This window comes from Oncorhynchus nerka, linkage group LG2, assembly GCF_034236695.1.
Source record: "Oncorhynchus nerka isolate Pitt River linkage group LG2, Oner_Uvic_2.0, whole genome shotgun sequence".
Taxonomy (NCBI): Eukaryota; Metazoa; Chordata; class Actinopteri; order Salmoniformes; family Salmonidae; genus Oncorhynchus; species Oncorhynchus nerka.
In genome coordinates, this window is record NC_088397.1 from 94,821,405 (window position 1) to 94,839,764 (window position 18,360).

The 18,360-nt window shown below is 45.5% G+C and overlaps 1 protein-coding gene and 1 long non-coding RNA gene across 2 annotated transcripts in view; both read left to right on the forward strand.

Moving 5' to 3' along the window:
* The first annotated feature begins 282 nt into the window (after positions 1-282).
* LOC115125968 (homeodomain-interacting protein kinase 1-like) overlaps positions 283-18,360 on the forward strand; it is a 67,083-nt gene continuing 49,005 nt past the window's right edge. Inside the window, exons 1-3 of the mRNA XM_065021994.1 lie at positions 283-352; positions 8,257-8,654; positions 8,701-9,009. Of these exons, the coding sequence (XP_064878066.1) occupies positions 283-352; positions 8,257-8,654; positions 8,701-9,009 (777 nt within the window). The remainder of the gene's footprint in view (positions 353-8,256; positions 8,655-8,700; positions 9,010-18,360) is intronic.
* On the forward strand, positions 13,339-17,141 carry LOC115125967 (uncharacterized). The gene is made up of 2 exons (XR_010459814.1): positions 13,339-14,600; positions 15,512-17,141. It is a non-coding gene; the product is annotated as an uncharacterized LOC115125967 (long non-coding RNA).

Genomic DNA, 18,360 nt, shown 5'->3' on the forward strand with positions numbered 1-18,360 from the left:
GATACTGAAACATTATTATTATTATTTATATATATATATACACACTCTTAACAAAAATATAAATGCAACACTTTCAAAGATTATACTGAGTTACAGTTCATATAAGGAAATAAGTCAATTGAAATAGATTAGGGACAAATGAATATATCTATGGATTTCACATGATTTGGAGTGCAATAGGCCCACCCACTGGGGAGCCAGGCACAGCCAATCAGAATGACTTTTTCCCCCCACAAAAGTGCTTTATGACAGACATAAATACTCCTCTGAATCCCCCAGGCGATGAATCTGGGTGTGGATGCCCTGGGCTCGCATGGCTACATGTGGTCTGCGGTTGTGAGGCCGGTTGGACGTACTGCCAAATTCTCTAAAATAAAGTTGGAGACGGCTTATATTAGAGAAATGAGCATTCAATTATCTGGCAACAGCTCTGGTGGACATTCCTGCACTCAGCGTGCCAATTGTGCGCTCCCTCAACTTGAGACATCTGTGGCATTGTGTTGTGACACAACTGCACATTTTAAAGTGGACTTTTATTGTCCCCAGCACAAGGTGCACCTGTGTAATCATGCTGTTGAATCCATTTCCTGATATGACACAACTGTCAGGGGGATGGATTATTTTAGTAAAGGAGAAATGCACACGAACAGGAATGTAAACACATTTGTGTACAACATTTGAGAGAAATAAGCTTTTTGTGATTATGGAACATTTTATTGGATTTTGTATTTCAGCTCATGAAAAATGAGACATGTTGTGTTTTATATTTTTGTTCTGTGTGTGTGTGTATATATATATTATTTTGTCAATGTCATCCCACCGCTTGGGAACCACTGCAATAGATTACGCCTGGAGGTGAAATGTGGATGTTCACCAGCGTGGCACAACATTTTGACAGTTATCTAGCTAGGCCTTTGTCTCAGGAGAGTCCACTGTCTTGGCCTTAACATTGCAATGGTCAACCTAGATGGAAAACAGTTCAGATGGAGAAGCTCCTTCTATTTTTTTTTTATTTTTTTGTCTCATAAATGGCTAGTATAACATGTATAATGTTAAGTGCAGTTGCCTTGAGCACACTAGCTAGATAGCTGTTTGTGAACAACGTTGTTGTTGACAGTCAGACACTAGATAAGGGCTGTGGCCTGTATTTTTATTTTGCAAGTCAGTTAAGAACAAATGGTTATTTACAATGACGGCCTGGCAAAAGACCTCCTCCTCCAATTTGTAAGTCGCTCTGGATAAGATAAGAGATAAGAGAATGACTTAAATGTAATGTAAATGTGGGGACGGGTGCTGGGATTAAACATGTAAAACAAATAAAGGACTAAACACACATCACGACAAGAGAGACAACACTACATAGAGAGAACACTACATAGAGAGACAACACTACATAGAGAGACGACACTACATAGAGAGACGACACTACATAGAGAGACAACACTACATAGAGAGACAACACTACATAGAGAGACAACACTACATAGAGAGACAACACTACATAGAGAGACAACACTACATAGAGAGACGACACTACATAGAGAGACGACACTACATAGAGAGACAACACTACATAGAGAGACAACACTACATAGAGAGACAACACTACATAGAGAGACAACACTACATAGAGAGACAACACTACATAGAGAGACAACACTACATAGAGAGACAACACTACATAGAGAGACAACACAACACTACATAGAGAGACGACACTACATAGAGAGACGACACTACATAGAGAGACGACACTACATAGAGAGACAACACTACATAGAGAGACAACACAACACTACATAGAGAGACAACACTACATAGAGAGACAACACTACACAACATAGAGAGACAACACATCACGACACACTACATAGAGAGACAACACTACATAGAGAGACAACACTACATAGAGAGACAACACTACATAGAGAGACAACACTACATAGAGAGACAACACTACATAGAGAGACAACACTACATAGAAAGAGACACGACACTACATAGAGAGACAACACAACACTACATAGAGAGACAACACTACATAGAGAGACAACACTACATAGAGAGACAACACTACATAAAGAGACAACACAACACTACATAGAGAGACAACACAACACTACATAGAGAGACAACACTACATAGAGAGACAACACTACATAGAGAGACAACACTACATAGAGAGACAACACTACATAGAGAGACAACACTACATAGAGAGACAACACTACATAGAGACAACACTACACACACACTACATACAACACTACATGAGAGAGACAACACTACATACTACATAGAGAGACAACACTACATAGAGAGACAACACTACATAGAGAGACAACACTACATAGAGACTAACACACTACATAGAGAGACAACACTACATAAAGAGACAACACTACACACTACATAGAGAGACAACACTACACATAGAGAGACAACACTACATAAAGAGACAACACTACATAGAGAGACAACACATCACGACAAGAGAAACAACACAACACTACATAAAGAGACAACACCACATAAAGAGACAACACCACATAAAGAGACAACACCACATAAAGAGACAACACCACATAAAGAGACAACACAACATTACATAGAGAGACAACACTACATAGAGAGACAACACTACATAGAGAGACAACACTACATAGAGAGACAACACTACATAAAGAGACAACACTACATAAAGAGACAACACTACATAAAGAGACAACACCACATAGAGAGACAACACTACATAAAGAGACAACACATCACGACAAGAGACAACACTACATAGAGAGACAACACTACATAAAGAGACAACACATCACGACAAGAGACAACACTACATAGAGAGACAACACAACATTACATAGAGAGACAACACTACATAGAGAGACAACACAACACTACATAAAGAGACAACACTACATAGAGAGACAACACTACATAGAGAGACAACATTACATAGAGAGACAACACTACATAGAGAGACAACACTACATAGAGAGACAACACTACATAGAGAGAACACAACACTACATAGAGAGACAACACTACATAGAGAGACAACACCACATAAAGAGACAACACTACATAGAGAGACAACACTACATAAAGAGACAACACTACATAAAGAGACAACACTACATAGAGAGACAACACAACACTACATAAAGAGAGACAACACAACACTACATAAAGAGAGAGACCTAAGACAACAACATAGCATGGTAGCAACACATGACAACACAGCATGGTAGCAACACCACATGGTACAAACATTATTGGGCACAGACAACAGCAAGAAGGTAGAGACAACGATACATCACGCAAAGCAGCCACAACTGTCAGTAAGAGTGTTCATGATTGAGTCTTTGAATGAAGAGATTGAGATAAAACTGTCCAGTTCTGTGCTCCAGGAGAGCCAGCTAACTTCCCTGCAGGGTTTTGTTACAGCCCATTTAGTGCACTATATTCGATCATTTGGCGACGTGGGTTTCTCCTCGACACACTAATTTTATTTGTCACATGTGCCGAATACAACAACCATACCGTGAAATGCTTACTTACCCACAATGCAGTTAGAATCATCATGACTAGCTTTAACCAACTCTCCAAAGACTTCTATAGTGCAGTCAGGCAATGGAAGAAGAGATGCATGTTAGCAGCCTAGATGAGATGAGATGCATGCTAGCAGCCTAGGTGAGAGGTGATGAGATGCATGCTAGCAGCCTAGATGAGATGCATGCTAGCAGCCTAGATGAGATGAGATGCATGCTAGCAACCTAGGTGAGAGGTGATGAGATGCATGCTAGCAGCCTAGGTGAGAGGTGATGAGATGCATGCTAGCAACCTAGGTGAGATGAGATGCATGCTAGCAACCTAGGTGAGATGAGATGCATGCTAGCAACCTAGGTGAGAGGTGATGAGATGCATGCTAGCAACCTAGGTGAGATGAGATGCATGCTAGCAACCTAGATGAGATGAGATGCATGCTAGCAGCCTAGATGAGATGAGATGCATGCTAGCAGCCTAGGTGAGATGAGATGCATGCTAGCAGCCTAGGTGAGATGAGATGCATGCTAGCAGCCTAGATGAGATGAGATGCATGCTAGCAGCCTAGGTGAGAGGAGATGAGATGCATGCTAGCAGCCTAGGTGAGAGGTGATGAGATGCATGCTAGCAGCCTAGGTGAGATGAGATGCATGCTAGCAGCCTAGGTGAGAGGAGATGAGATGCATGCTAGCAGCCTAGATGAGATGAGATGCATGCTAGCAGCCTAGATGAGATGAGATGCATGCTAGCAGCCTAGATGAGATGAGATGCATGCTAGCAGCCTAGGTGAGATGAGATGCATGCTAGCAGCCTAGATGAGATGAGATGCATGCTAGCAGCCTAGGTGAGAGGAGATGCATGCTAGCAGCCTAGGTGAGAGGAGATGAGATGCATGCTAGCAGCCTAGGTGAGAGGAGATGAGATGCATGCTAGCAGCCTAGGTGAGAGGAGATGAGATGCATGTTAGCAGCCTAGGTGAGATGAGATGCATGCTAGCAACCTAGGTGAGATGAGATGCATGCTAGCAGCCTAGATGAGATGAGATGCATGCTAGCAGCCTAGGTGAGAGGAGATGCATGCTAGCAGCCTAGGTGAGAGGAGATGAGATGCATGCTAGCAGCCTAGGTGAGAGGTGATGAGATGCATGCTAGCAGCCTAGGTGAGATGAGGTGAGATGCATGCTAGCAGCCTAGGTGAGAGGAGATGAGATGCATGCTAGCAGCCTAGGTGAGATGAGATGCATGCTAGCAGCCTAGATGAGATGAGATGCATGCTAGCAGCCTAGGTGAGATGAGATGAGATGCATGCTAGCAGCCTAGATGAGATGAGATGCATGCTAGCAGCCTAGGTGAGATGAGATGCATGCTAGCAGCCTAGATGAGATGAGATGCATGCTAGCAGCCTAGGTGAGAGGAGATGAGATGCATGCTAGCAGCCTAGGTGAGATGAGATGGGATGCATGCTAGCAGCCTAGGTGAGAGGAGATGAGATGCATGCTAGCAGCCTAGGTGAGAGGTGATGAGATGCATGCTAGCAGCCTAGGTGAGAGGTGATGAGATGCATGCTAGCAGCCTAGGTGAGATGAGATGCATGCTAGCAGCCTAGGTGAGAGGTGATGAGATGCATGCTAGCAGCCTAGGTGAGATGAGATGGGATGCATGCTAGCAGCCTAGGTGAGAGGAGATGAGATGCATGCTAGCAGCCTAGGTGAGAGGTGATGAGATGCATGCTAGCAGCCTAGGTGAGAGGTGATGAGATGCATGCTAGCAGCCTAGGTGAGATGAGATGAGATGCATGCTAGCAGCCTAGGTGAGAGGTGATGAGATGCATGCTAGCAGCCTAGGTGAGAGGAGATGAGATGCATGCTAGCAGCCTAGATGAGATGAGATGCATGCTAGCAGCCTAGATGAGATGAGATGCATGCTAGCAGCCTAGATGAGATGAGATGCATGCTAGCAGCCTAGATGAGATGAGATGCATGCTAGCAGCCTAGGTGAGATGAGATGCATGCTAGCAGCCTAGGTGAGAGGAGATGAGATGCATGCTAGCAGCCTAGGTGAGAGGAGATGAGATGCATGCTAGCAGCCTAGGTGAGATGAGATGGGATGCATGCTAGCAGCCTAGGTGAGAGGAGATGCATGCTAGCAGCCTAGGTGAGAGGTGATGAGATGCATGCTAGCAGCCTAGGTGAGAGGAGATGAGATGCATGCTAGCAGCCTAGATGAGATGAGATGCATGCTAGCAGCCTAGATGAGATGAGATGCATGCTAGCAGCCTAGATGAGATGAGATGCATGCTAGCAGCCTAGATGAGATGAGATGCATGCTAGCAGCCTAGGTGAGATGAGATGCATGCTAGCAGCCTAGGTGAGAGGAGATGAGATGCATGCTAGCAGCCTAGGTGAGAGGAGATGAGATGCATGCTAGCAGCCTAGGTGAGATGAGATGGGATGCATGCTAGCAGCCTAGGTGAGAGGAGATGAGATGCATGCTAGCAGCCTAGGTGAGAGGTGATGAGATGCATGCTAGCAGCCTAGGTGAGAGGAGATGAGATGCATGCTAGCAGCCTAGGTGAGAGGAGATGAGATGCATGTTAGCAGCCTAGGTGAGATGAGATGCATATGCTAGCAACCTAGATGAGATGAGATGCATGCTAGCAGCCTAGGTGAGATGAGATGCATGCTAGCAGCCTAGATGAGATGAGATGCATGCTAGCAGCCTAGGTGAGATGAGATGCATGCTAGCAGCCTAGGTGAGATGAGATGCATGCTAGCAGCCTAGGTGAGAGGAGATGAGATGCATGCTAGCAGCCTAGGTGAGAGGTGATGAGATGCATGCTAGCAGCCTAGGTGAGATGAGGTGAGATGCATGCTAGCAGCCTAGGTGAGAGGAGATGAGATGCATGCTAGCAGCCTAGGTGAGATGAGATGCATGCTAGCAGCCGAGATGAGATGCATGCTAGCAGCCTAGGTGAGATGAGATGCATGCTAGCAGCCTAGATGAGATGAGATGCATGCTAGCAGCCTAGGTGAGATGAGATGCATGCTAGCAGCCTAGATGAGATGAGATGCATGCTAGCAGCCTAGGTGAGAGGAGATGAGATGCATGCTAGCAGCCTAGGTGAGATGAGATGGGATGCATGCTAGCAGCCTAGGTGAGAGGAGATGAGATGCATGCTAGCAGCCTAGGTGAGAGGTGATGAGATGCATGCTAGCAGCCTAGGTGAGAGGAGATGAGATGCATGCTAGCAGCCTAGGTGAGAGGAGATGAGATGCATGTTAGCAGCCTAGGTGAGATGAGATGCATGCTAGCAGCCTTCGTGAGATGAGATGCATGTTAGCAGCCTAGGTGAGAGGAGATGAGATGCATGTTAGCAGCCTAGGTGAGATGAGATGCAGCCTAGGTGAGAGGAGATGAGATGCATGTTAGCAGCCTAGATGAGAGGAGATGAGATGCATGTTAGCAGCCTGGTGAGATGAGATGCATGCTAGCAGCCTAGGTGAGAGGAGATGCATGCTAGCAGCCTAGGTGAGAGGAGAAGAGGACATCATGATTACACATTGTGAGAAGTAGGATAAACTCCTGGGCCTGTATCCACAAAGCATTTCAAAGTAAGAGTGCTGGTTCTAGGATAAGTTTTCTCTTTAAGATTGTAATGAATGGACAGGAGAGATCTGGGACCGTATCCACAAAGCATTTCAAAGTAAGAGTGCTGGTTCTAGGATCAGTTTTCTCTTTAAGATTGTAATGAATGGACAGGAGAGATCTGGGACCGTATCCACAAAGCATTTCAAAGGAAGAGTGCTGGTTCTAGGATCAGTTTAGCCTTTTTATTTCATAATGACAGATCCCAGATCAGTACTCTTACTCTGAAATGCTTTGTGTATACGGGCCCAGGCCCCCAGATCTTTCGTGTCCATGTAATCTTTATCGAAAAGAGAAAACGCACTCTAGTTCAGTATTCCTGTTCCTGAGATGCTTCGTGAACACAGGCTCAGGAGTCAGTTTTTGGTTGATAGGAGAGGAATTTAGCAGACAGATACAATGGACACAACACATATTCACAGAATGTATTTCTTGCTAAATGAGCATTCTGTAACATGCAATGTGTTTTGTTGCTATAAGACCTTTCATCAAGGCACATGTTAAATGCTGTATGTGGATCTCTTCTTTTCTCTCCTTCCCTCTCCTTCCCTCTCCCCTCCTCTCCTTCCCTCTCCCCTCCTCTCCCCTCCTCTCCTTCCCTCTCCCCTCCTCTCCTTCCCTCTCCCCTCCTCTCCTTCCCTCTCCCCTCCTCACCTTCCCTCTCCCCTCCTCTCCTTCCCTCTCCCCTCCTCCTCCTTCCCTCTCCCCCCTCCCCTCCCTTCCCTCTCCCCTCCTCTCCTTCCCTCTCCCTTCCTCACCTTCCCTCTCCCCTCCTCTCCTTCCCCCTCCCCTCCTCTCCTTCCCTCTCCCCTCCTCTCCTTCCCTCTCCCCTCCTCTCCTTCCCTCTCCCCTCCTTTCCTTCCCTCCTCCCTCCCCCTCCTCCCTTCCCTCTCCCCTCCTCACCTTCCCTCTCCCCTCCTCTCCTTCCCTCTCCCCTCCTTCCCTCTCCCCTCCTCTCCTTCCCTCTCCCCTCCTCTCCTTCCCTCTCCCCTCCTCTCCCCTCCTCCCTCTCCTTCCCTCTCCCCTCCTCTCCTTCCCTCTCCCCTCCTCTCCTTAGGTATGTCGTCCCAGCTCCAGGTGTTCTCTGCTCCCTCCAGCTCCTCCAGCGCATTTTGTCGTGTCAAGAAGATGAAGGTGGAGAACTGTGTTTGGGACGCTTCCTCTGACTGCCCATACGGTTCCGTGGGGGGACAGCAGGGAGTAGGGGGTTACTCCTTCACCCCTGCACTAGGCATGGCAGTGCCCCCCTTCGCCCCCTCCGCGTTAGTGTTCCCTCCCGCCCCAGGCTCCCGTGGCCAGGTGGTGGTCAGACCAGCAGACAGCACGGGCAACCTCCCCCGGGGTTCCAGTCGCCGCCTCAACGACCAGTACACACACTCCTCACACACAAACTCTGAGACGGCCAGCATGGGGAACGGGATGCGACGACAGGGCCAGAAGAGGAAGAATGACGAGGTCCTCAAAGGGACCGGGAGCGGCTGTGGGAGTGTTCAGATCTTAGAGGAGCTCTCTGCCCCTCCTCCCGTCTTCTCTACGCGTACAGGGGGGAGGAGGAGGAGGGGGTACGGGCCAGTCCATCCCCCACTCGGCACCCACCACCAAGAGCTCCAGCTCCAGCGGAGAGGGGGACTACCAGCTGGTGCAACATGAGATTCTGTGTTCGGTCTCCTGTAGTTATGAGGTGCTGGAGTTCCTGGGGAGGGGGACCTTCGGTCAGGTGACCAAGTGTTGGAAGAGGGGAACCAATGATATCGTGGCCATCAAGATCCTCAAGAACCACCCCTCGTACGCACGACAGGGTCAGATCGAGGTGAGTCATTTATTTGATTTGGATCGATTTGGTTCATTCATGTTTATCGCCCTTCAAGACGTGGTACTACTTTGTTAGTCTGTTACGCTTGGTTGATTTTAATTGGTGATGTGTATTAGCCTGGATTCCAGACTGTGATGTGATCCGTTTCACCTTCATGGTTTTGTGACGTGAGAGCATATCAGCTCGGATACCTGGCTAGACGTTTATTGCCTTTCAAGAGGAAATGTCCCATAGACCTTTAGAGCGACTGCCCCTAAAAAAGCAACCAATTTCGACCAATCCCCTTGAAAACAGCCTATGTCGCATCGATATGAATCAGACTCTTTTAGTCAAAAGTGTCAAAAATTTCACCCGGAAAGTGTAAATTGGATACTTTTGGTCTTTTAAAGTCAGTCTCGTCTAAAAACAGAGTCTGGAACCTGAGTGTGTCACAGCTAATACATGGTCATGTCTAGAATCTAGGTACCACTGAGGATTTTCTACACTTTGCTAAATCGGTTGATAAATGTCATTATATTGTTATATAAAGGGGGATCATATTCAATATAACTCACAAGTTGGTGTTTAAGCCTTTCTCCTGGTTGGCGTCTTGACGGATTTGTCCAAATTCGTCAAACATTTACTTTTCTGTCCTTGTTTAACGGATGTGAAATGTTATACTGTTACATTGGTGCCGTGACCCGGATCACTGGTTGCTGCGGAAAAAGAGGAGGCCAAAAGGGGGGTGAGTGTAACGGATGTGAAACGGCTGGCTTAGTTAGCGGTGGTGCGCGCTAAATGGCGTTTCAATCGGTGACGTCACTTGCTCTGAGACCTTGAAGTAGTAGTTCCACTTGCTCTGCAAGGGCCGCGGCTTTTGTGGAGCGATGGGTAACGATGCTTCGTGGGTGACTGTTGTTGATGTGTGCAGAGGGTCCCTGGTTCGCGCCCGGGTATGGGCGAGGGGACGGTCTAAAGTTATACTGTTACACTTGCATCTAATTAGTCAGTTAAATTAGCCATAGATCCAGGATTCTTACAAGGTTCAATCTGTCAGATAATTATTTTTTGTGTTTGTATAGAGGTCTCAGTAACAGTTAGTGTCTCCTTCATGTTAACGGGGTGAAAACTGTTTAAATGGACACATAAATCCAAAATAATGTCGAACTCGAATGTGTCTAACCGACTCACCTAACCGTGATACGGCAGGGTAGCCTAGTGGTTAGAGCGTTGGACTAGTAACCGGAAGGTTGCAAGTTCAAACCCCCGAGCTGACAAGGTACAGATCTGTCGTTCTGCCCCTGAACAGGCAGTTAACCCACAGTTCCTAGGCCGTCATTGAAAATAAGAATGTGTTCTTAACCTCTTGCTTCTACTCTAGAGCTCTGGAAATGCAAATGCGCTACGCTAAATGCTAATAGTATTAGTTAAAACTCAAAAGTTCATTAAAATACACATGCAGGGTATCGAATTAAAGCTACACTCGTTGTGAATCAAGGCAACAAGTCAGATTTTTAAAATGCTTTTCGGCGAAAGTATGAGAAGCTATTATCTGATAGCATGTAACACCCCAAAAGACCCACAGGGGACGTAAACAAAATAATTAGCATTTCGGCGTTACACAAACCGCACAATAAAATAGAAAACATTCATTACCTTTCACCATCTTCTTTGTTGGCACTCCTAGATGTCCCATAAACACTATTTGGGTCTTTATTTCGATTAAATCGGTCCATATAAAGCCTAGATATCGTTATATGTAGACTGTGTGATAAACGAAAAAACATTGTTTCAAAACGTAACGTCATTTTTTTTAAAATTCAAAAGTCGACGATAAACTTTCACAAAACACTTCAAATACGTTTGTAATGCAACTTTAGGTATTAGTAAACGTTAATAAGCGATAAAATTCATCAGGAGGCGATGTAAAGATCATTAGCTGTCCGTCTGGAAAAATGTCCGGCTAGAAACTCAACGAAAATATCCGGTCCTAGACGTGAGGAGATACGGTGTCCTGTATGTGTTTGACCAAGAAAAAACTCGAAGGGAAATGACAAGACTCTAGACACCGTGTGGAAGCTGTAGGTACTGCAACCTCAGTCAATTAATTGTGGTTCACCTTTATCAATGGGTTCAAGTAGCGCATGGATATATTTTCTCATTTTCAGTGATCAGTTTTTCCTGTGCTTTTCGATGTAAATGCCGTTCTGGTAAAGCCACAGCAGTGATTTAACCAGTTTTATAAACGTCTGAGTGTTTTCTATCCACACAGACTAAGCAAATGCATATACTATATTCCTGGCATGAGTAGCAGGGCGCTGAAATGTTGCGCGATTTTTAACAGAATGTTCAAAAAAGTAGAGGGTCGACTTAAGAGGTTAACTGACTTGCCTGGTTAAATAAAGGTCAAATTTAAATAAAATAAATACTTAAAACCTAAATCGATACTGTCATTGGGGTTGGCAGTCATTGTAAAATAATAATTTCCTAGTTAAATAAAGGTTAAATGAAGTAGAATTTTTCTAATTATGCTATTATACTGATATTTACACACATCATCTGATCCAGACATTTTCTGACTGACAGTCAAGTGAAGAACAGCTGTTGGGATAGCGCATGCGAGGCAACAACAGCCCAAGTGCTCGGGAAAAAAAAGGTGTTTGCGAGGAATGTCGCGAACGCCGCCCTGCCGGACGAGCTGAACATCATTTTCGAGCACAGTGACGATTTTGAGCGGCCGAGGAAAATCCCCCGGGGACAACGAGGGATAGGAAGTTACGGTCTCTACGGAGGACGTGTGTAAGTTAACCCTCGCAGTGCTGCCGACCGAGACAGGCACAACAGCAACTCTTCAACTTAGGATACTGAAGAAATGTGTCATGTCCCTGAGGCTCCTCAGTGTTCTACAGGCACAACAGCAACTCTTCAACTTAGGATACTGAAGAAATGTGTCATGTCCCTGAGGCTCCTCAGTGTTCTACAGGCACAACAGCAACTCTTCAACTTAGGATACTGAAGAAATGTGTCATGTCCCCGAGGCTCCTCAGTGTTCTACAGGCACAACAGCAACTCTTCAACTTAGGATACTGAAGAAATGTGTCATGTCCCCGAGGCTCCTCAGTGTTCTACAGGCACAACAGCAACTCTTCAACTTAGGATACTGAAGAAATGTGTCATGTCCCAGGCTCCTCAGTGTTCTACAGGCACAACAGCAACTCTTCAACTTAGGATACTGAAGAAATGTGTCATGTCCCTGAGGCTCCTCAGTGTTCTACAGGCACAACAGCAACTCTTCAACTTAGGATACTGAAGAAATGTGTCATGTCCCTGAGGCTCCTCAGTGTTCTACAGGCACAACAGCAACTCTTCAACTTAGGATACTGAAGAAATGTGTCATGTCCCTGAGGCTCCTCAGTGTTCTACAGGCACAACAGCAACTCTTCAACTTAGGATACTGAAGAAATGTGTCATGTCCCTGAGGCTCCTCAGTGTTCTACAGGCACAACAGCAACTCTTCAACTTAGGATACTGAAGAAATGTGTCATGACACTGAGGCTCCTCAGTGTTCTGCAGGAGCACCATCGAGAGCATACTATCAGGGTGCAACACCGCCTGGTACGGCACCGCCCGCGTGCTACAGAGGCTGGTACGCTCACTGCCTGGCCTCCAGGACACAAGAAGATCATCAGGGACCCGAGTCATGGCCTGTTCTCCCCGCTTCCATCACTCAGACATAGCAGCATCGTGGCAAAAACTGTCAGACTAACCTTTATTTATGTAGCAAATTCACATTTACAATGACGGCCTAAGAACACAGGGTTAACTGCCTTGTTCATGGGCAGAACTACAGATTTTTACCATGTCAGCTCGGGGATTCAATCTAGCAAACTTTTGGTTACTGGCCCAACGCTCTAACCACTAGGCTACCTGCTGGCCGATAGTTTTTACCCCCAGACCATCAGACTGCTGAATAGCCACCACAGCAAGTGGAACTGTCCCTCCTTACTTTCAGGCTCAAACCCTTCACCACACCCTGAGCCCTCCTTCCTGCCACCTCTGGTCTCTTGGCCCTCCCATCTTTAAGGCCCCGCTCAGCCCAGTCCAAGCTTTTCCCCCTTTACTAGCTATGACTTTTGCTGATAGCTTTTATTTTATTTTATTGAAGTGTACTTACTGACTGACTGACTGATATGTGTTTCTCCTACCTAGCGATCTTAAGATGAATTCACTAAATGTGCAAGTCGCTCTGGATGAGAGAATATTCTTCAAATGGTGTTTCACAACATCTAATTCTGTCTTCAACTTGGCTTTCCATACAAATCCTTCTATTACAAAATGATTGGGGGAGGGGTCGCTTTCTCATTATAAGAACTGCGATGGTGAGATTAATGGTACCACTATTCATGACTGTATTATGTGTTCCTGTGTCGGTCTCATAGGCTAAAGAAAAATGGCCATGTTTATTTAGTCAGGCAAGTCCATTAATTCTGTTATTTTTAAAAATTAAATAACAAGTTTAATGTCAATGCATTTGCTTGGCCTAAATAAAAATGTGGTGTTCTTAAAGTGGTTCTATGTTAAGCCCTATATGTTGTTTACTATAATATGATATAATGTATTATAAGATTCTGGAGCTGGTTAACCACTCAACAGTGCAGCGTTAAGAGACCAACAAACAAGATTTGGGTCTCAGCCTTTATAGGAAAAATACAACCTGTGTGTCTGTGTGTCTCTCTGTGTGTGTCTCTGTGGACTGTGAGTGAGTGAGTGTGTCTGTGTGTGTCTCTGTGGACTGTAAGTGTGTCTGTGTGTGTCTCTGTGGACTGTAAGTGTGTGTGTGTGGACTGTGAGTGAGTGTGTCTGTGTGTGTCTCTGTGGACTGTAACTGTGTGTGTGTGTGTGTGTGGACCGTGAGTGAGTGTGTGTGTCTCTGTGGACTGTGTGTGTGAGTGTGTGAGTGTGTGAGTGAGTGAGTGAGTGTGATAACTGCTGCGCAAGCTGACCTCTGTTCTCTTCATATCTCCACACTGTCGTTGAAAGATACGAAAAGAACAGGGTGGACCAAAAAAAAACGTGGTCAGTCAGTCTGAGGCTCTTTGTCTTTGGCCGCGTGACCCAAGTTACTCAGAAACAACGAGAGGAAAAACACTGGCTTCTTTTAATACATGACAGAAACAGACCGTCTCAATGCTTAAAAATCCTTCTTTTAACCTGTCTCCTCCCCTTCATCTACATTGATTTGGTAGTGAATTCAACAAGTGACATCAACAAGGGATCATAGCTGTCTCCCGGTCAGTCTGTCATGGAAAGGTGTTCCTAATGTTTTATATTCTCTGTGTATATATATCCCTGGGCCTTTTGTCGTTGTAAGGGTGGATTTATGGGCCAAATGAAGATTGGGGTTTGGATTCAAATTATTAACAAAATCATGCCCCCTTTGGCCAAGCTCCACGTGCAAATTGGCCCCGGTCTGCCTGCCCCCCTCTCCCAACACGTCCAACGGAAGGCAGATCGTGACCATGCCTCCACAGCCAAAGTTATGTGGTTTGCATGTCCTGCCGGAGGATCCTGACTATGCGGAACAGGTGGATGGCGCTCGTCTGGTGGTGGTGAGTATAACCAGAGATAATGACCTCCCCGGTATGACTTAGTTAACGACGTTCGATAATGTTATTGCTGGTAATGTTGGTAGCTATCTTTAAAACATTATATATTTGTTTAGATAAAACAGGGGCAGGCTTAGCTGACATTTTAGCTAACGTAAGTATAACTAGCTAGCCAGCTGTCTCATTACAATGTTAGTTAAATCGCGCTCCTACTAGTTTGTGTATTTTCTAGATACTGCTGGTTATTTAATGTTGTTATTTGATCATGCTAGCGAGTTGCAAGTTAGTTACAGGTTAGGTAGCTAGCTAGCTAACGTTAGCATGCAAGTCCGATTTGCAAGTTAGTTTGTGGCTCATACACGTGTATATTGTCTTAAGGCAAAACTAAATAATGGATGCAACTCTGGTCGTAACAACCTCACCTCGGAGTCGTATTTATACAAGTGAATTTGGAGCATCAAACCGCAAAGTCGTCAGCCACCTGACTCTCGTCTCATCTGAGGCTACAGGCGGCCAGTCTACATCTGTAAACGCAGGCAATTAGGATTTAACACAGACACAAAGTCAAAATTGGCTATATTGTAACAAATCATGAAAAACAATTTTATTTTCTTTGTTGCCTTTCCGGGTTTTGATTTTAGGTTAGGCATAAGGTTAGCATTGTGGTTAGGTTTTGAAATCACATTTTAAGAATGTTTAGAAATGGTTGGGGTTTGCGGCTGTGGTAATTAGTGACGATTTAGAAATATCTTAACTGAGGTTACTGCCCTGATGACAGACCAAGGTTAGTTCCTCAAACCAGCAGATACAACCAGTCAGAGTCATCTTGGTTGTGAAGTACGTTATCAAAAATCTTTGTCCTTTTCTAACAAAATGCAATTTAACCACTTGTCTATTGTATCACCCTGTCACAGGCCCTCCGTGTCAACACCACCTCGTAAGATGAGGAAGTACATTGTGTATGAGGATCGCCTGCTGCAGTTGTTCGAGACGGATCCAGTTTGCAGCCCCCAACATGCAACAGGGAGGAGACCAGAAAAGGGGACCCGCTGCATCACGCAGACATACCCTCTCTGTAGATGTGCGGACTCGAGTCACATGACTTGGACTCGAGTCACATGACTTGGACTCGAGTCACAAATTTGATGACTTAAAACTCGGCTTCATAGAAAAATATAATATCTAGAGACGGATGACTTGAAATGATCAGACCATGTTTTTGTAATGTTTTGTTACTAGTTGTGTTGCACAGAGTCGACGTAGTTACTCCAAGCAGCTGGAGACAGTAGCTGCAGCTATGCGCTTGCAAAAAAAAAAAAAAAAAAAGTACAACTAACTGGTTAGTGAACCGCACATTCAGCCCTCTGATTGGACCAGCAGACTGTCAATCAACACGTTTCGGATGAGCTAGCCTAGTGAAAAGGGTTTTGGGGCCATCAGTGTGAAATGGGATTTATTTTATATGCTGTACATATGTTAATAGGTTATTAGCCTACCATTTGTATTTTCTATTTATGCCTTTGCATATTCGATCTGGTAACTAACATAGACCTTGCGGCAGGGTAGCCTAGTGGTCAGAGCGTTGGCGAAGCATCATTACCCATCCCTTATACAAAAGCAGTGCAAAGGGGAACCACTACTTCAAGGTCTCGGAGCGCGTGACGTCACCGATTGAACCGCTATTAGCGCGCACCTCGCTAACTAGCTAGCCATTTGTCATCTGGTTACATGTACCTTTGAGCGAGGCCTAGTAGTTTGGATTATAATCCGTGTTCATAAAGTGTTCATACCCCTTGATTTATTCCACATGTTGTGTTACAGCTTGAATTAAAAAAAAAAAAATGCATAAAGTATATCTTCTCTCACCCATCTACACACAATTACCCTATAATGACAAAGTGGATTTTTGTTTTTGTGTGACCGACCAGTATCTTTGATGACGGGCCAGGAGCTGATCTACTCTGCTGCCAGCCTCTTTGCCTGCTCACCTGCGGTTTTCAGTGGGGAGAACATCATTTAGTTCGGTTTAGTCTGACCTGTTCAAACGTCAAACAGAGGACACGTTTGTTAGTCAGATAGCATCGGTCCTAACTGCCGTTGGTCATAGAACAGCAACTGGGTTCACAGCAACTGGGTTCACAGCAACTGGGTTCACAACAACTGGGTTCACAGCAACTGGGTTCACAACAACTGGGTTCACAACAACTGGGTTCACAACAACTGGGTTCACAGCAACTGGGTTCACAACAACTGGGTTCACAGCAACTGGGTTCACAGCAACTGGGTTCACAACAACTGGGTTCACAGCAACTGGGTTCACAACAACTGGGTTCACAGCAACTGGGTTCACAACAACTGGGTTCACAGCAACTGGGTTCACAGCAACTGGGTTCACAGCAACTGGGTTCACAGCAACTGGGTTCACAGCAACTGGGTTCACAGGTGGATCTATGGAGACTTGCAGGATGACGTTCGGACGGGCTTGATGTCTCGGAAATGGAAAAGAAACCTGTCACTCTGCATTAAACTTTTAGTTGACATCTTTTACTTTGTACATTGTATTTTTTTAAATTGCATTTTATCAGTCAATATGTGGAGGGAGAAACCCTGTGTATTCTGTACCAGGATCAGGTATCAGTCAATATGGAGAGGGAGAAACCCTGTGTATTCTGGACTAGGATCAGGTATCAGTCAATATGGGGAGGTAGAAACCCTGTGTATTCTGGACTAGGATCAGGTATCAGTCAATATGGGGAGGGAGAAACCCTGTGTATTCTGGACCAGGATCAGGTATCAGTCAATATGTGGAGGGTGAAACCCTGTGTATTCTGGACCAGGATCAGTCAATATGGGGAGGGAGAAACACTGTGTATTCTGGACCAGGATCAGGTATCAGTCAATATGGGAGGGAGAAACACTGTGTATTCTGGACCAGGATCAGGTATCAGTCAATATGGGGAGGGAGAAACACTGTATTCTGGACCAGGATCAGGTATCAGTCAATATGTGGAGGGAGAAACCCTGTGTATTCTGGACCAGGATCAGTCAATATGTGGAGGGAGAAACCCTGTGTATTCTGGACCAGGATCAGGTATCAGTCAATATGTGGAGGGAGAAACCCTGTGTATTCTGGACCAGGATCAGGTATCAGTCAATATGTGGAGGGAGAAACCCTGTGTATTCTGGACCAGGATCAGTCAATATGGGGAGGGAGAAACCCTGTGAATTCTGGACCAGGATCAGGTATCAGTCAATATGAGGAGGGAGAAACCCTGTGTATTCTGGACCAGGATCAGGTATCAGTCAATATGTGGAGGGAGAAACCCTGTGTATTCTGGACCAGGATCAGGTATCAGTCAATATGGGGAGGGAGAAACCCTGTGTATTCTGGACCAGGATCAGGTATCAGTCAATATGAGGAGGGAGAAACCCTGTGTATTCTGGACCAGGATCAGGTATCAGTCAATATGTGGAGGGAGAAACCCTGTGTATTCTGAACCAGGATCAGTCAATATGGGAGGGAGAAACCCTGTGTATTCTGGACCAGGATCAGGTATCAGTCAATATGTGGAGGGAGAAACCCTGTGTATTCTGCACCAGGATCAGTCAATATGGGAGGGAGAAACCCTGTGTATTCTGGACCAGGATCAGTCAATATGGGAGGGAGAAACCCTGTGTATTCTGGACCAGGATCAGTCAATATGGGGAGGGAGAAACCCTGTGTATTCTGAACCAGGATCAGTCAATATGGGAGGGAGAAACC